We start from the raw sequence: 22,446 nt of genomic DNA on the forward strand, positions 1-22,446 counted from the left end.
ACTTTAGAGGGTAATAACTTTTAAAGATATGTACTTAAAAATATTACAAGGAAAAACTGGTATTGAATTTAATAAAAGTATAAAACTTTATATAATAGAAAATATACAAATATACAAAAAGAAAAAACATAATGAAGAAATGGTTCCATCAAATATAACAAGGACTGACATCAATCACTATCATATATTCTAATGCCTAAGACACAGACTTCAAGAAAAACTGGCAATGGACTTTTGATACAAATATTAAGTTCAATCACAGTAGCAATCAAGACATACCAACTGAAAAAGAAGATACCATTTAATAGTTAAATTGGAGGAAAATTGTGTAATTCTCTTCTCTAGGGAGCACTTTGTTCATGCTACTATGATAGAAATTCAATTTCCTCCCTTCCCTCTTTGCTTTTTTAGAGAACTTTCCTTCGCAGCACTGGAAAGCGTTGCTTCTATGATCCACAAGAGAATAGTGCTACCATAGTTCTTGAATTTCCAGTTTCTAGTTCAGTCTCCTCAAGGCTTAACTGGGTTCTAAGAGATACCCAGCCCTTCCTTCTAATAATAAATGTTTTGCTTAAGTTTGTGTCTAGCAACCAAATGATCAATGAATATTATAACACCTTAATATAGTATATGCTACAACTATATTATAATTCTTCTGTTTATATCAGAAGTTGAAAACTGGCAACTCACAGATCGTTTTATCTGACCCACAGGTGTTTTCTTAAAAGTATGAATTACATGTTATGAATTATAGTCTTCCTCACTAGACTGTGACCCAGCTGCTAGGGGGCAGGGACTGTATCTTATGTATCTTTGTTTCTCCAGTGCTAGGCTCTAGCTCCAAAAATACTTGCTAAGTGAATAAACTATGCCAATAAGGTTTCCATAAAACTCTTAGGCTCTGACAATTGGTTCATCTCTGAGAAGCAATAACAGACTTTAAAATCCTAGTTACCTCACTGGGAAAACAACAATGACAATACATATTAAATGACATAAAAATATTCATCCCCTTTTGCTCAGTAAACCAAATCCTTGAAATGTATACCAAAGAAGTAATTCAAAGGAAAAAAAATGATTATATGCATAATAAATGTGACATTATATAGTAAAAAGAAATGAGACTAACAATTATGATTAAGTTTTAGTGTACGTATCAACTAAAGTTAGTACACATTCATTTAAAAGATAATGATGAAAACTGCAATATGGGAACATGTACAGAAGACGGAATGTAGCCTAAAGTTACTTTTCAATGACCCTCTAATATGAGCTCGTGTTTTTGTCCCTGCCTTTCTTCTCAAAAGAAAAAATTCACCAATACACAAATACACAACACACAAACAATAACAGCAGTAGCAGCAAGTAACTTGCCCAAGGTCACACAGCTCAGAAGCGACAGAGAGAGAACACAAATCCAGGTCTATCTATAGTAGGCCCACAATCCTAACCCCTATGCTACACTGTCTACACACCCACTAGTAAACACATATTATTAAGCACCTAGTGCACATAAAGCATTCTCCTTGGTACAAATAAGAACACAAAAACACAAGGCAGGCCTCTTTCAATGCAGTGCTTTAAAGTCTATTTATGCATATCAAAGATAAAGCTACACTAATCCAAATCTAGTGCTTGAAGCTTGCTTAAGCGTTATAAGCACGTCTCATAAATTTGATCAATTCTCAAGCCACAGAAAATTACAAGAACTAAAATGAGGAAGGCAGCAATCATTTGAAATCTGCCTCTGTCAGACACAACTCAGCTAGAATTCTTCAACAGGCCAGGGAGACAATCCATGTAAGTCAAGCGTGCTCTGGCCATAAGGGACCTTTATCCAAATCGTATTTGTTCCCTTTCTTCCCACTTAAACAAGGAAGAAAAAATTTAAATTCTAAAGCATCATTATATCTACATATAATAGTAATAGTTGTAGACAACACATACTGACTGGTTAATGTGCCCCGAATTTCTCATTTAATTCTCACAACCTTGTGAAGTAGTTACTATTACCATTCCATCCTACAATCAAGAAAATCTACAGATGAGGCATTGAGAGGTTACGTAACTTAAGTTACAGTAAGTGGCAAAACCCAAACTTGTACCCAGGTCTAACAAATGTGTGCTTATAACTATTACTTATGTTACACTAACTTTCTACATAATAATACTTTTAACATATGGTATCAGTATCCAAAAGCTAAGTATAATGCTGTCAACTAGGTCAGGGAAGTAGGAGACACTAGGGGGAAAAGACAAGTAGGGGCCAAGAGCGTGTAGCGTGCTGCCACTTATTAGCCTTTTGGTTTTCTTGTTTAAAACTACAAAATAAAATTTTAAAAATAGTGAGAGTGAGAAATGCCCAGAGGAAATATAAGAAAACATTTGATAAAATGGATTAGATACATGTTCAGTGTCAGGTTTGCAACTCGTTGGTTAAGCGCAAGGCATTGTGTTAATAATATTTAAGCCCAGTAATTCCTAGGATGAGTTGAACCCTATCGGGTTCAAAAATACATGCCCATCTCATGCATTGCTGGCATATGAGCTAAGTACTATCCTTCAAATAATAATTAGGCAACATTTATCAAAAGCCCTAAAACTGTTTTATACTTTTTGCCTTGATAATTCCATCATTGGGAATCGTACTTAAAAAAAAAAAAGCTTCCACTCAAAGATATTCTTTATATCATTATCTGTAAAAGCCAAAAAATAAATAAGTTGTTTTTCAGGAAAACTACCACTCACCTAATCTGTGTGATTTTAAGGGGACTGCCAATCGTGGCTTTCTGTGGGTTCCCCAACTCGCCCTACTCACAGCCATAATGGCTACCTTGTCGTACTTCATCTCCCAGGTCCCAATGATTGGTTAAGGAACTGACAATTAAAATACATCAGCATCAACCAAGAACTGGTATGTAGGCATCAGGAATGAGAAGCTGTCTTTCAAGCATGGTTGCTAAGCTAAAAGGTGTGTGTCTGGGGCTCCAGAAGCAAGAGGCTAGGAGAACCGAGAAATGGAGACAAAGAGGCTCAATGACATTATTTGAGATTTGGATCCAAACCGTTCCCAAAGCCATTCCATCCTCCTCTGAGACACATACAATTCTCACTGACATGAACCAATAAATTCCGTTTTTAATTTACCAAAGTCTGTGGTAAGTTTTCATCATGAGTAAGCAAAATACACCACCTAAAGAAGAACGGTTAACTAAGTAAATTATAGTACATCCATTCAATGGAATAACACTGCCAGAATAGTGTAATTGATAGGAGCATGCACTCAGGAGCCTAGTCTGAATCCTGGCTCTGTTACATAGTCTTTATGTGTCCTTGGGTAAGTTACTCAACCTCTCTGTGCCTCAATTTCCTCATCTGTAAAATAGGGATACAATAGTACTTATTTCATACAATTGTTAGAAGTAAATGAGTTACTCTTTACAAAGTGCCTAGAACAGAGCCGACCATTAATAAGCATATGTATTTTTAAATAAATAAAAAAATAGTAATATACAAAGTTGACTAAACCATATAATTACACTGATGTTTTTAAAAATCTGTATACAGAAAAAGGAAAAACTATTTTTTTAAGAAGCAAACACATACTATTTATCGAAAAAGAAAAAAAAAAAAAGAAACATGCCTCAGGTCTCAGGAAAGACAGGATGAATCTGATTGGTTTCACACAAACCCCAGGACCTTCCCCAGTGGCACTATATTCATCATCAGATAGGAAGCACATACATACATAGTGTCAAGTGTGGAATCATGAAATCACACAATGTATCACATTAACAATACCAGCAAGTACCTGGTTAAAGCTTAAGAATTTAAACCTAGAAGTTTGTCATTTTCTCTACCTGAATTAGTTTCTAAAAAAGGCACAAATATATCAGTACAACCAATGCTTAATAATCCATACAAATGAAGAACAAATACTACAAGTCATCCCCCCAAAACCACTCATATTTGGCTTTGTAATGCATCTTTGTAGAATATAAGCATTTTTACTTAAATACAAGTATAACTTGTCTTCTTGAAATTCACAATATTTCATACCTAATAATGAAGCCACATTGAAAAGATTTAAGTTTCACAACATACCACCTAGAGTAGCTCTGCATATCTTTCCATATCATGCTTTGAATTTCTATCAACCCATTCAAATTACCTCTCTCATTAGATTTACTAAGTAATACCTGTTACCAAGGGATTTGTTTTGTAGGTAACAAAGTAATTAAAACTAAGTGTTTCAGTGTTTCAAAAAATACTTCTTATACGAGCCAGACTGAGCTTCAAGACTCTTTTCTCCACCCATACTGAATAAGTCAAGGATCTGCCACTAAATCATCTCAATTTTGTTCAGAGACTATGAACCAGGTTACACAGCCTCCAGAATAAGTGGACTACTCCTCGTGTATTGACAGTGGAAAACTCTTTGTTCAAATTCTAATGTTTATTTGTTATGGCTGTGGTGGGCTCATGAGGCCAAAATATTAAGATAAAGGACATTTCAATTTAGATTATTAAACATAAAAATAAGATTTTTCATTAATGTATCGCTAACATTTTCCATGAAAGGACTAAACACTTCTGAAAAATGAAATGTAAGATTTTCACAGCTGGTAAAGCTTTCTAAATTGGGTTGTTTGGTTTTGGGTTTTTTATGTGTCTTTTTTTAATCTTATCTTCACACGTATAAAAGTCATGCAAAAAAATTAACGAAAGTTTAGAGGTAAACTGAATGAGCCTAAAAGACTGATTAGTAAATTAAAATTTGTTAAGGAAAAACAATTAAAAAATTGCCCAAAACCAAATTTCCATATCTTAGGCAATATATCCTAGGAGTTAAAATGCAGACTTAGTTCAAATCTCAACCCTAACATTTACTACTCTGCGTCACAGTGGTCAAGTTTCTTCACTTCTCTGTGCTTCAGTTTCCTCATCTGTAAAATGAGAATAATAATCATATCTACCTCACAGTGTTATGAGAATTAAATGAATTAACACATGCAAACAATAAATTTTAGCTATTATTGTCACTGTTACCCATATCACGCTCTAAAAATATAACTAAGAATTACTAAAATAAGCATCTTCCTGAGTCTGAAATATTGCATATTAAGTTATATAATCACTCAGTTTTTTTTTTTTTTTTTTTAAAGAAAATTTAAGTCTTGAACAAAACTTTTTGTTGGGTGCCAACTCTATAGAGGACATCCTACTATGCACTGAGAATACGGAAATGAATAAAACATAGCCTCTGAATTCAAGACCTTTCTGTCTAGTAGGCAACATAAATAAAACTATAATAAAATAAAAGGTGGCATGATGGAGGTGCTATGAAATAAACAATCCTATAGGACACTAAGGAACAGAGGCATCTAACTTAAGGGGGGGCAAAGACTCCAGAAATAATTTCTGAGGAGCAATCACTAGGTACTTCACTTCAGAGCACCACACTTGTATGTAATTTACATAGTTTTTTAATATATTCATAACAGTGTTTTAGAATGTAGATCATTAAAAAAAAAAGATTACCCAATAGAATACTTACCATGCTCATAAACTAACTTAAAAATCTTTTGGTAATGATGAAGATGACTATCTTCGTTTAACAAACCAAAACATAACCTTGAAAAGGTCACACTGCTTCTTCAAGAAATACTTCTTCACCAATAAATAAAAGCTACAAACTTTCCTCCAGTAAGTTGTATTATGACTAATGTCAAAAGAATAATATTTTTGAGCTATTAGAGACCTTTGAAAGCCTCAAATCCAGCCCCCTCATTTTACAGATGAAAAGAAGCCACAAAGTATAATGGAAAAAACACTAAGTTAAGAGTCAAAACACTGACTTTTGGTCTCAATCCCCTTACAGTAAAAACCTGGGCAGATTATCTAAGTTCCCTTACCTGTAAAACGAGCGGTTTGGACTCAACTGCTTCCCAGGTCCCTTTCAGCTCTATAACTCTCATTTTATGAAACTGAAGCAGAGAGATAAGTAACTTGCCCAAAGTCACACAGCTAGTTAATGGCAAAGTATAGACTACACTTGGATTCCAATTACAATCAATGTACTTTCTCATCTGTACCATACTGCTTCTCCTACTTCATAACACTATTCCTCCAAGATTTTTGAAAATTAACAACGTGCATGAAGGATTTTATAAAACTAAATAAAATATTCCTATGGCTCTTCTATAGAAAATGAGGTTTAAATCCAAATGCAACAAGTACATGAAGTCTCAAGCTGTGTGTCACTTACTACACTTATTAAGATGACCTCAAGAAAGTTATGGGAATTTATGTTTAACTTCCCACCACCTAAAATCTAACCTTTCAATGCAACTCAGAGAAGAGATTACATTCCATATAAAATTAAAATATGAATTGTTGGGGCCGGCCCGGTGGCACAAGCGGTTAAGTGCGTGCGCTCAGCTGCGGCGGCCCGGGGTTCCCTGGTTCAGATCCTGGGCACGCACCAACGCACTGCTTGTCAAGCCATGCTGTGGTGGTGTCCCATATAAAGTGGAGGAAGATGGGCATGGATGTTAGCCCAGGGCCAGTCTTCCTCAGCAAAAAGAGGAGGATTAGCGAGGAGGATTAGCAGATGTTAGCTCAGGGTTGATCTTCCTCAAAAAAAAAAAAAAATGAATTGTTATAGGTAATGATAAATATTATATGCATATTTCTCTGAATAAGAATTAAAATTCTTCATTTTATTTTATGTCTTGGTTATACTTAATATGCATTTTTAAATTCAAGAGAGATCGATTTAAATACTTTTCCTTCATGTATCCTCTTTTCAGACTCTTTAGCTTTAAAACCATTAGAACAGACTAAGCATATTACTTCTAAAATCACATAAAAAATTATAAATAAGACTATACAGACTGTTGATAGTTTCTCTTTCAAAATTGAAAATCAGCCCCCCACAGTATTCTAAAATTCAGTGCCCAAATATATTACAACTCTACTAAACTGTATCACAAGCAGCAGCTGAGGCCCTAAAATGTCTTCAAAGCTTATTATATTTCATAGGGAATTTAGCAAGATTTCAGGAAGACCAATAGTGTTGATTCCAGAAAATACAGGAAAATCCTTAGAGGAAAAGCACAATAAAAATGCAAAATAGTAATAAAGTTAATAATAGTTTCATACTACTGACTTAAGAGAATATTCAAAAACATTCATGGATATATAAGTACAGTTTAACTATATATAGGGATTTTCAAAGAAGCACAGATTGTTTACATTTTTAAATTGGATGGGACCTTAAGTCACTTAATCCAATAGCACCCAAAATAAGAATCTACAGAATTTATCTCTGCCTTCCCCAAAAATGTCCCTGTTGTCTGCTTTAAATTCTTACAGCTAAATACTTCAAGAGGCAATACTTTCCATTGTTAGACAAACCTAGTTCCTATAGAGTTCTTTCATTCTTGTCAGGAAATTATACTGAATTCAATATATGCCTTCCTAACTTTCACTTGCTGGTCTACCGTCTAAAATAGCAGAATATATCTACAATCATGTGCTGCATAATGATATTTTGGTCAACAAGAGACCGCACATAACATGGTGGTCCTATAAGATTAATACCATATAGCCTAGGTGTGTAGTAGGCTCTACCTTTTAGGTTTGTGCAAGTACTGCAGGGGAGGAAGAAATTTTCCTCTACCCTTCTAAGTTCTGGCTGGTCTAAGACTTAAAGTGACATGACACAGATTAACAGGAAAAAAACAAGTTTAATAACATGTATACACGGGAGAAACCCAAGAAAACTGAGTAACTCACCAAAATGGTCAAAGCCCCCACCTTAAACATCATCCTCAGCTAAAGACAAAAGATGATGCTGGGGCTGGGAGAATCAACGACTTGAAAGGAAAGGAAGACAACTCACAGGTATGAGGAAAAAAGCAAACGTTTGGATAACAAGTGTTTGGCCACAAAGAAACAGAAGAACACAGAGGGAGCCCCAAAGTACGCTTTTCTAGGTTACTCCCTGTCTACCACCTAACTCATGTTATGCTAAGGTGATAGCTTGCTTCCTGAGACAGGTTTTTTTAATCTGGATCCTTTTAGGCAGTTAAGGGGGAGGTAATAAGAAAAACTTTCTGAGTCTTTTGCTTGTTAAAAATAACCAGCCTAAAATAATCCTCATGTTAAAGAGACATTTTGGGGTGGCAAATTTTGCTCCCCTTCAGAACACTCTATGATGTTTGAACAATAACTAAATTGTCCACTGACAAATTTCGCAGAAAGCATCCCTGTCGTTAAGTGACTTATGGCTGTATTCTCTCTTCTACTTATGTTTTTGACTATCATGTTCCTCACCCTTTAAGTAGTCTCTTTTTTAGGCTAAATGGATGGTCCACAGATTTCTTGTGGGTCCTGGAGATGCTTCTGGAATACAACGTACTTCCACATAGCAAGGAACCTTTAAAAAAAACTGCCACTTGTCAAGTTTTGGTATAATATCAAAGAAGAATATGTACAATTTCTAAAAAGGTTCTTAAAATACTCCTCCTTTCCCAACTACATATCTACGTGAAGCTGGATTCTCTTCACATACCTCAATCAAAACATATCACAACAGACTGAAAGCAGAGACAAAATCCAGCTGTCTTCTACTAAGCCAGAAATTAAAGTGATTTTGTAAAAATATAAAACAATGCCACTAGTCTCACTGAAATTTTTGTTTTAGAATATTTATTCTTCATTAAGAAATTTGTTAACATATAATCAGCTATTGTTGTTATTTTTAGATAAATATTTTTTAAACTATTTCATTCTTAATATAGTAAATATCAATAGACAACACACATAAACAAAATCTCTTTAGAATCCTCAATAATTTTTAAGGGAGTAAAGGGGTCCTGAGACCAAAGGCTAAAGCACAGCCTACTTCTCAGGGGCAGGTCAGGGCAGACCTCTATGTATCCTGGGTTTCTTTTTTTTCTCTCTCTCTCTACTATGGAAAAGTGCCTCCGTAAATGAGACACCTACCACAAATCTATTCATGAGCTAGAATCCTTAAACATTCAACCCTGTCCTTCCCCAGCTACTGACTTCAAGAAATTAAAGGGCCATCTGGCACAGCTTTATTTTTAACAGCTCCCTACAGGTATTACTCAACCACCTGGAGTCAAATACTTTAATTCTTCTATCTAAAGGATGCAGTCTGTAAATATGGAAACAGAGAGTAACAGTTTAGTTATACTGTGATATTATCTTTCTAACCAAACTACTTTCACTTTTTACATAAAAGTAAAGCAAATTATTCATATCTGGTAAGAAGGAACAGAAAAGAAAATCCAAGTCTTTTGCATAATCATTAATTTGACTCTTAGCAATAAACCATTCAAAAGTACCCACTTACTGATACCCATCTGCTCATCTAGCCACTATGACACTAAGTTCCTAGGCCTCAACAAAGCAAAAGTGATCTTTATTTGAAAATGTACTTAATTTCTTAACTTCCCACCTTCTTAATCACAGGATTATTGAGATAAAATGGGATAGAGACTACAGGTTTAAAAGATACAACATGAAATCCAGAGCTACATTGCTGAGCACCTCTCAGAAAACTTCAAGACTGATAAAGGAAAAGCTTTGGGACCCACAGGGAAAAAAGTAATCTACACTATATCATATAATTCCTAAATTCTAATAAATTGCTAAATCTTATAATATTTAAATGCATATTTTATTTGTAATCAAGTAGAACTAGTAATACGATAACGAGAATAGGGTGAGAAAGGGAGGAAGAAAGCCAAAATACAGAGCATTAAAAATAATCAGATTATAATCCTAGATTTTTGGTTTTCAATGTATCAAAACTTCAAAATAATTTTCGCAGATACTTATGGCACATCTTTGAAAAAAATTTTTCAAAGTGAAGTTTACTTAAAAGGAGAGAATCACAGGGGGCTGGCCCAGTGGCACAATGTTTAAGTTCGCACACTCCGCTTCGGCCGCCCAGGGTTTGCATCCTGGGCGCTGACCTAAGCACCACTCATCAAGCCATGCTGTGGTGGCATCCCATATACAAAACAGAGGAAGACTGGCACACATGTTAGCTCAGGGACAATCTTCCTCACCAAAAAAAAAAAGAGTGCATCACATATACAATCTTTATAAATGTACATATACATATGTGTATCTCTTTTAAGTTTAAAATTTTCTTACATTATATTGGCTCAATTTTTCAAGAAACAAAGCTTGTTCTCTCCTTGATACATATATTCAAGTTTAATTAATATTAACGGTTCTTACTAGCAGTCACCAGAAGCCAAAAGCTCTCTCAATTTACATCAATTTATACAATATACTAACGTGCACACCTGGAAATGATGCTCAAGACTTGATAAAATAAACAGAAATAGAAACATCTCAATAGAAAACATCTCCATTTTGATACCTGGGACTTCATATATACAATTTCTGCTGGCATTAGTGAAATCTAAGACTATAGCTTCAAGATGAATACATAACCCCAGAGAGGATTAACACAGTTTTAACTTACATGCTGAGTGGTCAAAAAGAAATATACCATTATGGCCATTCAGGTAGTTGGTGTGAAGCACAACTTGCACAAAAGCATGCCTTGTTATTTCATTAATTAATGGAGACTCACCAGAGTCTAGGTTACATAAAAATCTATTTCTAATCTAAACTGCTGGAAAAAATTCTGGTTATTTGAAAGTACAAGATAAATTATACCAACCCCACAAAATTTTCAAATATCAGGAAAAGTACAGAATAGCAGAGAAGTTTTTTAACTAGAGTTGAAGTAACCTCAGAACTCTCAACCTAGATTTTGCAGGTCCAAAATTACTAATATTGATAATATATGTTACTGATGAACGATTCAACACTATGTCCTAAGTATTTAGTACAGCGCCTGGCTCACAGAAATGGCTCAATAAATATTTGAGAAATGAATGAAAAAAAGGTCCTGACAGAACAAAAAAAAAAAAAGAAAAGAAGACAGTCTTTCCCAAGACCATCATTTACCACCATTCATAACACTATCATTAAGCATATTAACGAAATTACAGACAAAAGTAAAAGCACGATAAAAACACCAATTGCTCTATTTACAAAAATAGATTTTAGAATATTTACAAATTTTCAAGTGCAAAAAGAAAAATCACCAAATGTACTAAATTTGAGTTAGTCAATAAATAAACTTTTATTTTCTAATAATCCGAACTCAGTGTTGGGGGCGACAAGGAAAGGGGAAAATGTCTGTCAATGTATTCAGCATGTTTAATGGATGCCATAAATCAAACCTTTCCATGAATTTTCTAGAGCAAATTCATGCCAATCTTTGAGCCTATTGTCACTTTCACACATGCTCACAGGAACAAAATGACAAAGAATGCTATGCCTGAACCACTGGATTCAGGGCACAAAACACTTGATTAACAATTGTCAAGGCTCTGAGTAGTAAATATTGACAGATATTTTCAAAATAATTAATCCTACCAATTCCTACATAAGTCAAAGCTTTTGATTACAGGATTCACTAGACTATTCACTATTCACTAGACTTCCAAGCGTTTTTTTGAAAATGTGGCTACAATCTCCTTGCGTGACACAACTAGGGGTGAACAACCCATTTACCAATTGCTGATGAATACTGCTAAACGTTTTCCAGACAAGAGTGTTAAATGCAATTCCACGCACATTTATTCTTCCCCCATAAATGCGTGTTCTCTCAAATTTCATTTTATGTCATATACTTAAAGTTAAATACAGCAAGTTGAAATTTTAGTCAAAAGCACTCCGGTGTCTCACTGGCTGTGTAACTGCTACATCTGGTGGCAGCACACTGGCATGCAAGAAGCCGGAAAACTTAGAAAACAATTGTAACCGATCTGGTGCGTGTTTGCAGTAAGCTTTACGCAGATATTTCCCACAAAACCCACGGCCCTGTCAGAGAAGAACAGTAGCCTACTTGCCGTAGAGAGAGAACGCACAAACACGCAGGAGGTGATGGCGAAGGAGAGAAAGTTGCAACCATCTGGAGGGGTGGTTTAAAAAGCCAGCCCACGAGTCAGTCTGTCGCTTAAATTGCTCTAGGGGGCCAGGCAGGGGATAAAGGTCGGCTCTGATCATTTGAGCGGCGCTCCCCAATGGGCAGGGACCTTGCAAGCGAGGGGCATCCTCCAGGTCCCGGGCAGCAGAGCTTGCAGAGCGGGGACCGCCTCTATGGGAGGAGTGCGCGAGGGAAGGGGAGGGGGCTCGAGGATGAATGCTTCAACGGGAGGGAAAACCCACCAGAGACCAGAGGCTAGGAGGTTAAGAGTACCGAGTGTACTAGCAAATGGAGCAGAAAGGGGCTCGCGTCCCGGGGGAGGCTTCCCACCCTAGCAGAACTGGCTCTTAGGTATCCAGGCGAGTCTGTGTGCCGCGCCTCGCCCCGTCCCCTCCAGCGCGCACCCCCTCGTCCGTCACCTCCGCCACCCGCGAACCGCCACCCACAGCCAGCGCACTACCTCCCCGGAGCCCGGCGGCCTCGCGTCCACCTCGCCACCATCCCCCACCCCGGGGTCGGGGAGAGAAGACCCGCGAGGAGCGGGGGTCGCGGCGCGGGAGGAGAGGCCCGCGAGCGGGCGCGGGCGCGACGGCGCTTACCTTCCCTGGGCCTCCCGGATGGCGGCGTGTGATTCAGCAGGGACCTGGCCGCCGCCGCCGAGCCCGGGGTTGGAGACGTGGAGAGCTGGGACCAAGATGGCGGCCCCTCCAAACTTCCACTGCTACTTTGGACACTCATCAAGCTACTTTCTGAGAACACGACTCCCCCCCTGCGACGGCAGCAGCGGCAACGGCACCGGCACCCGCCTCCGTCATGGCGGGGGCCGCGCTGAGGGCGAGCGAGAGAGCGAGGGCTGGGAGGGAAGAGTCAAGGGGATGGGGGAGGAAACCGAGAAGGGGGGAGGTGGGGAGGGAAGAGGTGAGGGGAGGAGAGGGGACGGGGAGGAGGAAAAGGGGGAGAAGCGAGGGAGCAGGCGGGCGCGCCGGGGAAGAGGCGGAAGGAAAGAGCGCGGCGGCGGAGGCGTCGAGGGGGCGCCCGCCGGGGTCGGAGCGCGGGCGGAGCGCGGGCTGCGCCGGCCGAGGAGACTTCCGCGGGCGGAACCTGCCGGCACCTCTGCAGTGCGTCGGCCCCCGGCGTCGCCCGGGTGGCGGCGGCGGGCGGTGGGTGGCGGCTGAGGCGGCGGGGTAACCTCTGCATCAGTTACAGGCGGCGACGGCGTCACGCGCCGCCTGTGCAAACACTATCGCGAGGCTCCTGCGCCTCCGGTAGCGGCGGCGGCGGCCGCGGGAGCAGGCATGGGGGAGGGACCTGCCAGGGGTTGGGGGCGGGGGGGGGGGGTGGGGAGGGAGCGAGCGCGCGAGGGAGGTGACGCGGCCGCCGGCGCCCCTGGCGCACCCGGGGATCGCAGCGCGGCGCGGGAGCCCCGGGCCGGTGGACTGGCATGCGCGGGGGCGGCCTCCCCGCGCCGGCCGGAGGGAGGCGCGCCCCGCACGGACCCCCGCCGCGGCGCTCCGGCTCCCGTTCCCGCTCCGCTGCCACCTGACCCCCTCTCCCGCGGAAGCGCGCTTGGCTCCCGACCCACACCCAGCCTGAGGAGAAATGCCTCTGCTCTCGCTGGGCTGTCGTTTCTCAGGAGTTCGATGTGATCGTTTCTCAAAATGGAACTGAAAAGTTGAGAGTGGTTTTTTTCTTACTCCTCTGTGCTGTGCAAAAAAACCTGTGTGCGTCTCCCTGTCTGCGGAATGGGAGTGATTACCGAATAAAAGCTAAGAAAATAAGTTGGGGGCGGGAGGTGGAAATAAAACTTTATGAATGTTTTCTAAAAAGAGAGAATCTTTACCGGTGTTGTGCACTGTATTAGCAGTTCTTTGTTTTAAAACAGTAAGTGGAAAATCTAAATAGAAAAATTTGATTACTGGATTCATATATTTAGGAAAACTAGTAAAAGAGGATATGGTTTCTAGAAAGTTCCAATTTGTTTCCAGTGCTGCTGCTGAGTCCTGACTACAAAATCCCAAAGCAAATTACAGCAGTTGCTTAAGTTAATAGATACAATGTAGCTTTCTACACACCCACACACGTACAGACATACCAGGGATTGGACATCTTGTACATAAAAGAGCAGTCTAATAGTTTAGGAAAAATACAAGGTTATTACTCTCCTTAAAAAACCAAATTGAATAGAACACTGAAAAGATTATGATATACAGCAACTGTACAAGCATGAGGAAATGGCATGATTACCAGGGGGACAAAAATGTCATTTCTATTTTTTATTTTTATGACTTTGCATTTCTCATAGTAATGTTTTGTTCAGATAAACTATCATACTAGAATAGAGCCTTCGTTGTCGTTTATCTCCAGAAGTAATTTTAGTTTTCCTATGCTTCAGGTTCTTCAGTGAGTTTTTAGTCATGATCTGCTTTTCAAAGTTGAGGTAGATCTCACAAATTATATACAACTCTATTGAAGTATAATTGACACAAACTGCACATATTTAAAATGTACAACTTGAGTTTTGGCATGTATACAACCCTGAAACCATTTGTACAATCAAGATAATATATCCATCAGCCTCCAACGTTTCCTCTATCCCTTTGAGGTTCCTCTTCCACTCCACTCCCATCCCCAAGTAACCACAGATCTGCTTTCTGTCACTTAAATTAGTTTGCATTTTCCAGAATTTTAGATAAATGGAATCATACCATTTGTACTCTTGTCTGGCTTCTTTTACTCAATATAATTATTTTGAGATTCATCTACATTTTTGCATTTATCAATAGTTCATTTCTTTTTATTGCTAGGTATTTATTCCATTGTATGAATATACCACACTCTTTAACCATTCACCTGTTGATGGAAATTTGTATCATTTACACTTTGTGGCTATTATGACTAATGCCACTATCAACATTCATGTACAAGTCTTTGTGTGGACATGTGCTTTCCTTTCTCTTGGCTATGTGGGGAGAGAGGGAGAATCCCCCTCTGCCCTTTCCCTTAAGGTTCTTATGGCTGGCCAAATAATCAACAAGACAGGTTAGCAGGAGAAAATAATACCAAGTTTAACAACATGTATACATGGGAGAAACTCAGAAATGAGCAACTCGTCCCTCTGTCTAAGCTGCTTGCTTAAGTATTATAGCTAAAGGCAAGGAAGGTGTGGGGGGTGGGGAGTTGTCTGGGACTTCAGAGGGCAAGAAGACAATTCTTTTCAGGGTCATCTATAGATAATGTGGTCAGGGAGAGAGAGAGTTTTTTGATAAAAGGGGCTTGGTGCCCCTCCCATTGTAACATCTATTTTACATTATCATTACAGCCATCATGATAGAAGATCTGTTCCAGGAAGGAGCCACCTTGTCAAATTCTTTAGGCAGTTAGTGGGGGAGGTGAAATGTCCCTCAGAGAAAACAATCAAGGTAAAGAGATATATTTCAGGGTGGCCAAATCTTGATCTCCCACAGATACATACCTAGGTCCTTACCATTAGATTTTTATACCAAAGTACATGCACTCTAAGGGGAAACAGTTCCTATTACAACATGTAGATAAACGTATGCCTTTTCTGTATTTTAAGAGAAAGCTTAGTCAGTTGACTGTGGTGAAAAGAGCATAAGACAGGAAGGAAGTCAAGAAACCTGGGTATTAGTCTCAGCAGGTAACAATCCTTCTTGATTCAATTTCCTCATCTATGAAAAAGAAGTTCGAGTCACCAGGTGATTTCTAAAGCCCCTACCAATTCCCAGACTTTATACAGAGCTTAGCTCCTCTCAAGAGTAGTAAACAAAACTCAACCAAAGAGATCTGATGGTCGGTTATGTTCTGGTTATCTTCCTCCCAACTGTCTCCAGAGCTTCAGGTTACCTTTATTCCAACCCGGGTTACATTTTATGCAGACTGACTCCTTTCATTTTAAATGGTAACCAAAGGATCACAGCATATACATAATCCAATTACTTTAGATAAATTTTTGGTATAAGTGCTTCCTAGGAAGGACAATTAAATGATTGATTCCTGCTTTCTTCTAGCTTACGATAAAGATAGTCAACACTGACTTACTTATAAAGAGGCTACTGCCAGCAAGAGGGAGCTAATTAAATAAACCGTGGCATAGCCTGAAAATGGAATGTCATGTCATTTAAAATCATGTCTTCAAAGAATACTGAAAAAGATGATAAAATTTTCACACTGTAATAAGTGAAAATAAGTGTGTATGATCCTGATTTGTAAGTATGCATAATAAATGACTGCAAGGATGCACCCTAAAAAGTTAACGGCTAGCCTTGGGTTGTGAAATTACATAATTATTCTTTCCTCCATTACACCTTTCAAATTTTGTACAATAAATCATGTATTTCTTAAGAAATTTAAGCATAAAAAGGGCCTGCACACAAATTGTGTAAATGCATAATTTTATAAAATGATTATGATAAATGAAAACTTTTAAATGGTAAGTAGAGGCTCCTCCACACCTTGCACATCGGCTAGTACACAGGAATTCAAAAAACGTTTGGTAGAGAGATAGATGGGGCTAGAGTGATAGCTTGCACAATAGGAAAAGATACAGAAAAGTCAAGAAAGTCCAGATTCAGACAGAAGGGAACACCTGCCACTCTATGGGAGAGAAGAAATCTCAAGAAAAGATAATTAGGAGGGAGTTTTTGGCAAGCTTCCTTGGGGAAATATTCCCAGAGGGAAAGCCAGCAGGAAAACACAGAAGTGAACTGAGCAAGTAAAAGCAGAATGTAGTAAACCTGCCTAGAAAGAATTGGGAAGAGACTGGGGAGAATGTTCTTTCTGTGAATTGAGTGCTCCATGAGTACAGACTCAAGCCCCTAGTACAGTGCCTGGCACTGACCAAGGGCTCTGTCATTGTGGAATGAATGAATGATAAGGATCAATGAGCTGGGATACAGATGAGGGAACAACGCAGGAGAAGAGGGCTTCAAGGGTCTCCTGACAGAAGGTCATATACAAAAGGGGAGATATGAGCCCTGATCTATAGGCTGATCATAATTTACAACTATGTTTATTAGACTCTTTTCAATTTATATACCATAGAAAAAATATTTACAAAGCATCCAATATTATAGGTATAATAAATGCATTTTATACCTCAACATTTGATTCCTTCTCAATTTGAGAAAATAATTAATGCCTAAGCCCCTTTCCCCCAAACCAACCAGAAATGAGCCCAGAGACTGGATGAAGTGTCCTAAGTACTCTCCCATACAGTGGAGTGCTGGAGCCAGTTCACACTGCCCAGAGAGCAGATTGTATACACCTCTCCCCAACTCAGAGTTCAATGATGTCACTTTGGTAGCTTGAAATCAGCCACCGTAAGAGTATTTACAACTCCAAAGTCAGCAAAAGCTGCCAATCAGGGCTTCCTCACCAGCACACCACTGCTCCCATAGTACATAGATCATTGCCTTACTGTCCTCCATTTCCCCGCCTTGGCTAAAAGCCTAGGGAGGGCAAGGACCTTGTCTGTCATGTTTACAATTGTATTCCTAACATCTAGCACCTGCCTGGCATACAGTTGATGCTGAATGCATATTTCTTGAGCCGATCACTTGCCCACATAGCTGGTTAGCAAGCACTTGAGCCCCCCAAGCCAACCTGCTGGTAAACAACTGGGTTGGCCACTCTAGCAAAGGAAGGAAGGGCCAAATACTCCACTCCACCCCACCTCCCCCACCCTTCATTGGTCAATGTTTGTGATTTGGTAAAGTTTCCTGACCTCGTTAGGGTTGCTAGATGAAATATAAATTTTGCATGGGCCATAGTTATACCAAAAAGCTATTTGTTGTTTATGTGAAATTCAGATTTAACTGAGTGTCCTGTATTTTTATTTGCTAAATCTGGCAACCCTAGCCCTTTTGAACTAAGCAAAAAATAGTTAATGAGGTATTACCTAGTAAAGTTGAAGATACTATGACCTGGCAATTCCATTCCAAAGAATATATCCTAGAGGAACTCTTGCTCATGTGCACCAGGAGATAAGAACAAGAATGTCCATAGCACTAATGTTTGTAGCAGTCAAAAACTGGAAACCACTCAATTGTCCATCAAGAGAACGGATCGAGCTATATATATTCACACAATAGGATACTATGCAACAAGTAAAATGCTCACAAGCATAGTGCTTATTTAAAAGAACAAATTAAAGAAGGATGAAGTCAGTTTGATTCCATTTATAAAATATTCAAAACTAAATAATATATATATGGCAAAACTAGAAAGAAAAAAGAAAAGAGAATGAGAAGCCAAAAGAAGCCAAAATCAGAGTGGTTACTTCTATCAGGGAAAAGGGGAAATGTGATCGTGGAGGACTCACAGAGGCTTCAAAAGCATCAATAAATGCACTACTTGTTTAGTTGAGTGGGAGCAGGGAGGTATCTTATTCTTTTTCTTCAAACTACAAGTATATATTAGATCTACTCTTATATGTACAAAATATTACATTACAAATGTTCAGGAAATGAAGAGTGCTAGGCTTTCTTCGGAGTAAGCTGAGATGCCCACCCTGTCTCCTCTGCCTGGACTCACCCCCAGATTTGATTTCCTTCTTTGTCCAAATGTATGCACACAGATCGGAGCTCTCAAGATGCCTGTCCTACCATCGCAACATGCCATCTCAATAGTCTTTTTGATGGACGCTTAGACAAATGACTCCATTGCATCGGATTATGAAGAATGCTCATTTCACTGACTTTGTTCTACCTGCCCTGCACAATTCACAAAGCCACTTCTTGAAGATTTTGGTTTCCAAATCTCCGTAGAGATAGTTCCAGGGTTTTGTACATAATAGGCTAGTTTACACTTCCTCTGCTCTCTCTAAGAATGGAAGTGGTTTCCTTCCGGTTCGTCAACTCATTTGGGGGAGAAAAAAAAAGGCTTGCTCTATACATAACAAAAACCGGAATTACTAGATTCTCAAAACTGGTTCATTTCGCCTGAGGTTAAAAAATTATAATCAACTTCAGAACAATATTGCCTCCCCCAAAGTGCACTAGAAGCTGTCCTCCAAGGACATGAGTGTTACGAAATGTTTACAAAAACAAAGTACAACAAGCAAACAGTGCTCATATAGCAGATTTCAAATCAACAATATATCTCTTAACAAAGAAGTCTACTTAGAAAAGTGATTAAGAAAACATATAAAACCAATGGCAATCTAGTGTTCCACTTCATTCATCCTAAATTTTACTGATTAAACTGAAATATAAAGTCATCACATTAGAGAGAAGAACAAAGATTCCCAAAACCTTACGCTGGACTTTGTTTCTGAAATGTGAATTTTTTTGTAGGCAAAGAAATTGATGTCTCTTTACATAGAAATTAATATCAGACATCCTTGATTTTTGACAATATCTTTCCAACTGCATGGTTTAAAGACTTTCAAAATCACTTAATGCTTTCCAGCAAATATAAAGTAAGTGTAAATCTTTCTTAATTAGATACATGGCAAAAATAAGTAGAGGTGTGTACAACCTCATACATATTTAGAAACTTTGAAACAATACAGAAATATAAAATATTGATGAGACTTGCTCCCCCTTTCCCCTGCAAAAAGAAGTCAAAATGCCACCACGAAGCAAGAGAGGGGTTTCTGAGATGCGAGAAATATTCTGTTCCTTAATCCAGATGCTGGTTAGAAGTGTGTGTTCAGTTTGTGAAAATTCATCTAACTGTACACTTACAATAAAAAGTTCGAGGGCTGGCCCGGTGGCGAAGCGGTTAAGTGCGTGCACTCCGCTGGGGCGGCCCTGGGTTGGGATCTGGGCGCGCATCCACACACAGCTTGTCAAGCCATGCTGTGGCTGCGTCCCATGTAAAGTGGAGGAGGATGGGCACAAATGTTAGCCCAGGGTCAGTCTTCCTCAGCAAAAAGAGAAGGATTGGCTACAGATGTTAGCTCAGGTCTAATCTTCCTCGCAAAAAAAAAAAAAAAAAAAAGAAAAGTTAGAAAAAATAACCTGGCATTTGTGATTCTAATTATTTACACACACACACTTTCTTAAGGGAAAATAAATTTATTGTTTAATGAGAGAGTGAAAAAGAGTATCTTTTTTTAAAAAATGTTGTTAATATGAGAGGAAATGAATGGTGGTTTTTTTTTATGGGAAGAAGTGAAGAAAACAATGTCTTACAATCAATAAACATACAATGAAATGTCTAAAACTGCCACTATGAGAAAGTCCTCAAGTAAATATTTATCTACTTAACTATCGTTCCTCTTGGGCACTCAGTCAAGAAAGTTGTTTGGGAATGTTTTATAACCTGTATATTCATCGGTTTTGAAAACAGTTATGGACTGATAAACATTTGTTTCAGGAAATACTCGTTGAGCACCTACCCTGGGTAAAGCAAATTGCTAGGTGCTGTGGGAATGCCAAGGTGAGTCAGATGTGGAGCTTAGAGCTGATGAGCAAAAATAGTCAGGCAAATCCATGCCAGAAGTGAAGCATAGATAAATGGGAGAATTTAGAGGCAAGAGAGATCACGTTTGAGGCCTCCTAAATAAGGAGTAATATCAGCTGGGCCTTGAAGTGCTCAAAGTGATCTAAATTATTATCTCCTTTTCAAGATTCAAAACTTATCCATCAAAGTCTGGATACCATTCCATATACCAACTTAAGACTCTATTCTATTTTTTATTATATCTTCAGTTTCGTATAGTCTTGAGCTCCTAGTTCAATCTTTGCTTTTTTGTCTTTTTTGCCTTGTGTAGAGGCCTCAACACACTTTCAAATCCCTCCTAGAACTGCATCTTTTAATTTACCATAGGTTTCTATGTGGTCTACGGGTTGGGATGGGTTGGGAGAGGACAGGGACACTAGCAACAAAAAGTAATTTTCCTCAATGAAACTAAGTCACCTACTACTCAACATGCTGAAAAGAAATCTTCTAATTAAGTCAAATAATTAATTTTATTGGTAATCAACAAAAAAGCATACCAGGAACATTCTCCCATGGATTTAACACAATCTGATGAATCATAAAATCATGAATCATTGAATCATAAAAAGAACTCATGATTTGGAAGTTAGGGGATGGAAAGTGTCAGTGGAGACGTCTCAAATAGACTTTAGCTACAGATGTAAATTAATGTGAACGCTAATAATGAGAGATGAATTGATGCTAAGTCTAAAATGCTAATAGAACTATAGTAACAATATAGTTATATTGAGATTTTATTTATAATGATGGGAGTTTTTTGGAAAGCAATCTAGCAGTAAGGATCAAGAGTCCTCTAAAAAATTTATTCTTTTTGACCCACCAATTTCATTCTGGGAATCTATCCTAAGGAAATAATCTTAAATTAGAAAAAAAAATTAAAAAGTGCTTTTTCTCTTTTTGCACAAAGATAATTCTATTCAACATTATTTATGATAATAAAAAATTGAAAATAACCTAAATGTACAATAATAAGGATATGGTAATAACTTATGGCTCGTCTACTTTGTAGAATATGATAAAGTCATTAAAATGATTATGAAGATTTTATAACCAAAAACAACTGATGTGCTTATAAAAGCATTTCAGTGAATAAAGCAGCATATAAAAATTATATGTACAATATAGTCTCAATAATATAAAATGTGCCTAGTGAAAAGATTGAAAGGAAATATACTAAAATATTCACAGTGGTTGTCTTGGTGTGGTAAAATGATGGCAGATTTTTGTTGCTGCCTTTGTACTTTTCGGTATTGTCCAAATGTTTTATAGGAATAGCAATTACTTTATGAGAAAAAAAAACTGTATTTTTTCAAATGACTGGGTTTACTACCACAGATTAGATTAATGAAAGCCAACAAAAGGAAGGATTAACGGGGATAGGAGAAGAAAAAATGTTTGATGCCTTCTTTTTCATAGAGTTTCCAAAAGTTATTGTTTGGCCTTTTATTGGTACAATTAAACAAATATAGATTTTAAAAGTATTTGTGGACAGCTCTCAGGAACCCACTAGCAGAATTAGAGGAATGTCCACCTTCAAAAATCACAGTAGAACATAAGAGCAAACAAAACCAAGTCTGCAAAGCAAATGACAAAACTAAAAAGAAACAGCATCACACATGAAAACAAAGGCACAAAAATATGGCAGTAGTGAGACTAAGCATGATATGTGTAGTTATTAAATTTAGATTCTCTATTAATAGAAAAACCTCTCAGATTGTGTTAAAAATTAAAATCCAATACTTTGCTGTTTATAAAAAATACATTTAAATAAAATAACACAAAAAGACTAGAAAGAAAAGGATGGGTAAAAATGTAGTAAGCAAGCTTGCAATAAATTGGAAAGAGCATTATTAAGTTAAAATAGAATTCAAGGCAAGAAATCTTAAAGGCTGTTTTGATTTAATATAAACATTAGATACCCCAAAAAGATA

General features: G+C 38.2%; 1 protein-coding gene across 1 annotated transcript in view; it reads right to left on the bottom strand.

The window, feature by feature from the left end:
• Nucleotides 1–13,286, bottom strand: part of TLK1 (tousled like kinase 1) — a 151,233-nt gene extending 137,947 nt beyond the window's left edge. The window contains exon 1 of the mRNA XM_058549228.1: nucleotides 12,649–13,286. Coding sequence (XP_058405211.1) covers nucleotides 12,649–12,787 — 139 coding nt within the window. The 5' untranslated portion in view covers nucleotides 12,788–13,286. The remainder of the gene's footprint in view (nucleotides 1–12,648) is intronic.
• Between the last annotated feature and the right edge of the window lie 9,160 nt (nucleotides 13,287–22,446).

Source organism: Diceros bicornis, chromosome 10 (genome assembly GCF_020826845.1).
Source record: "Diceros bicornis minor isolate mBicDic1 chromosome 10, mDicBic1.mat.cur, whole genome shotgun sequence".
NCBI lineage: Eukaryota > Metazoa > Chordata > Mammalia > Perissodactyla > Rhinocerotidae > Diceros > Diceros bicornis.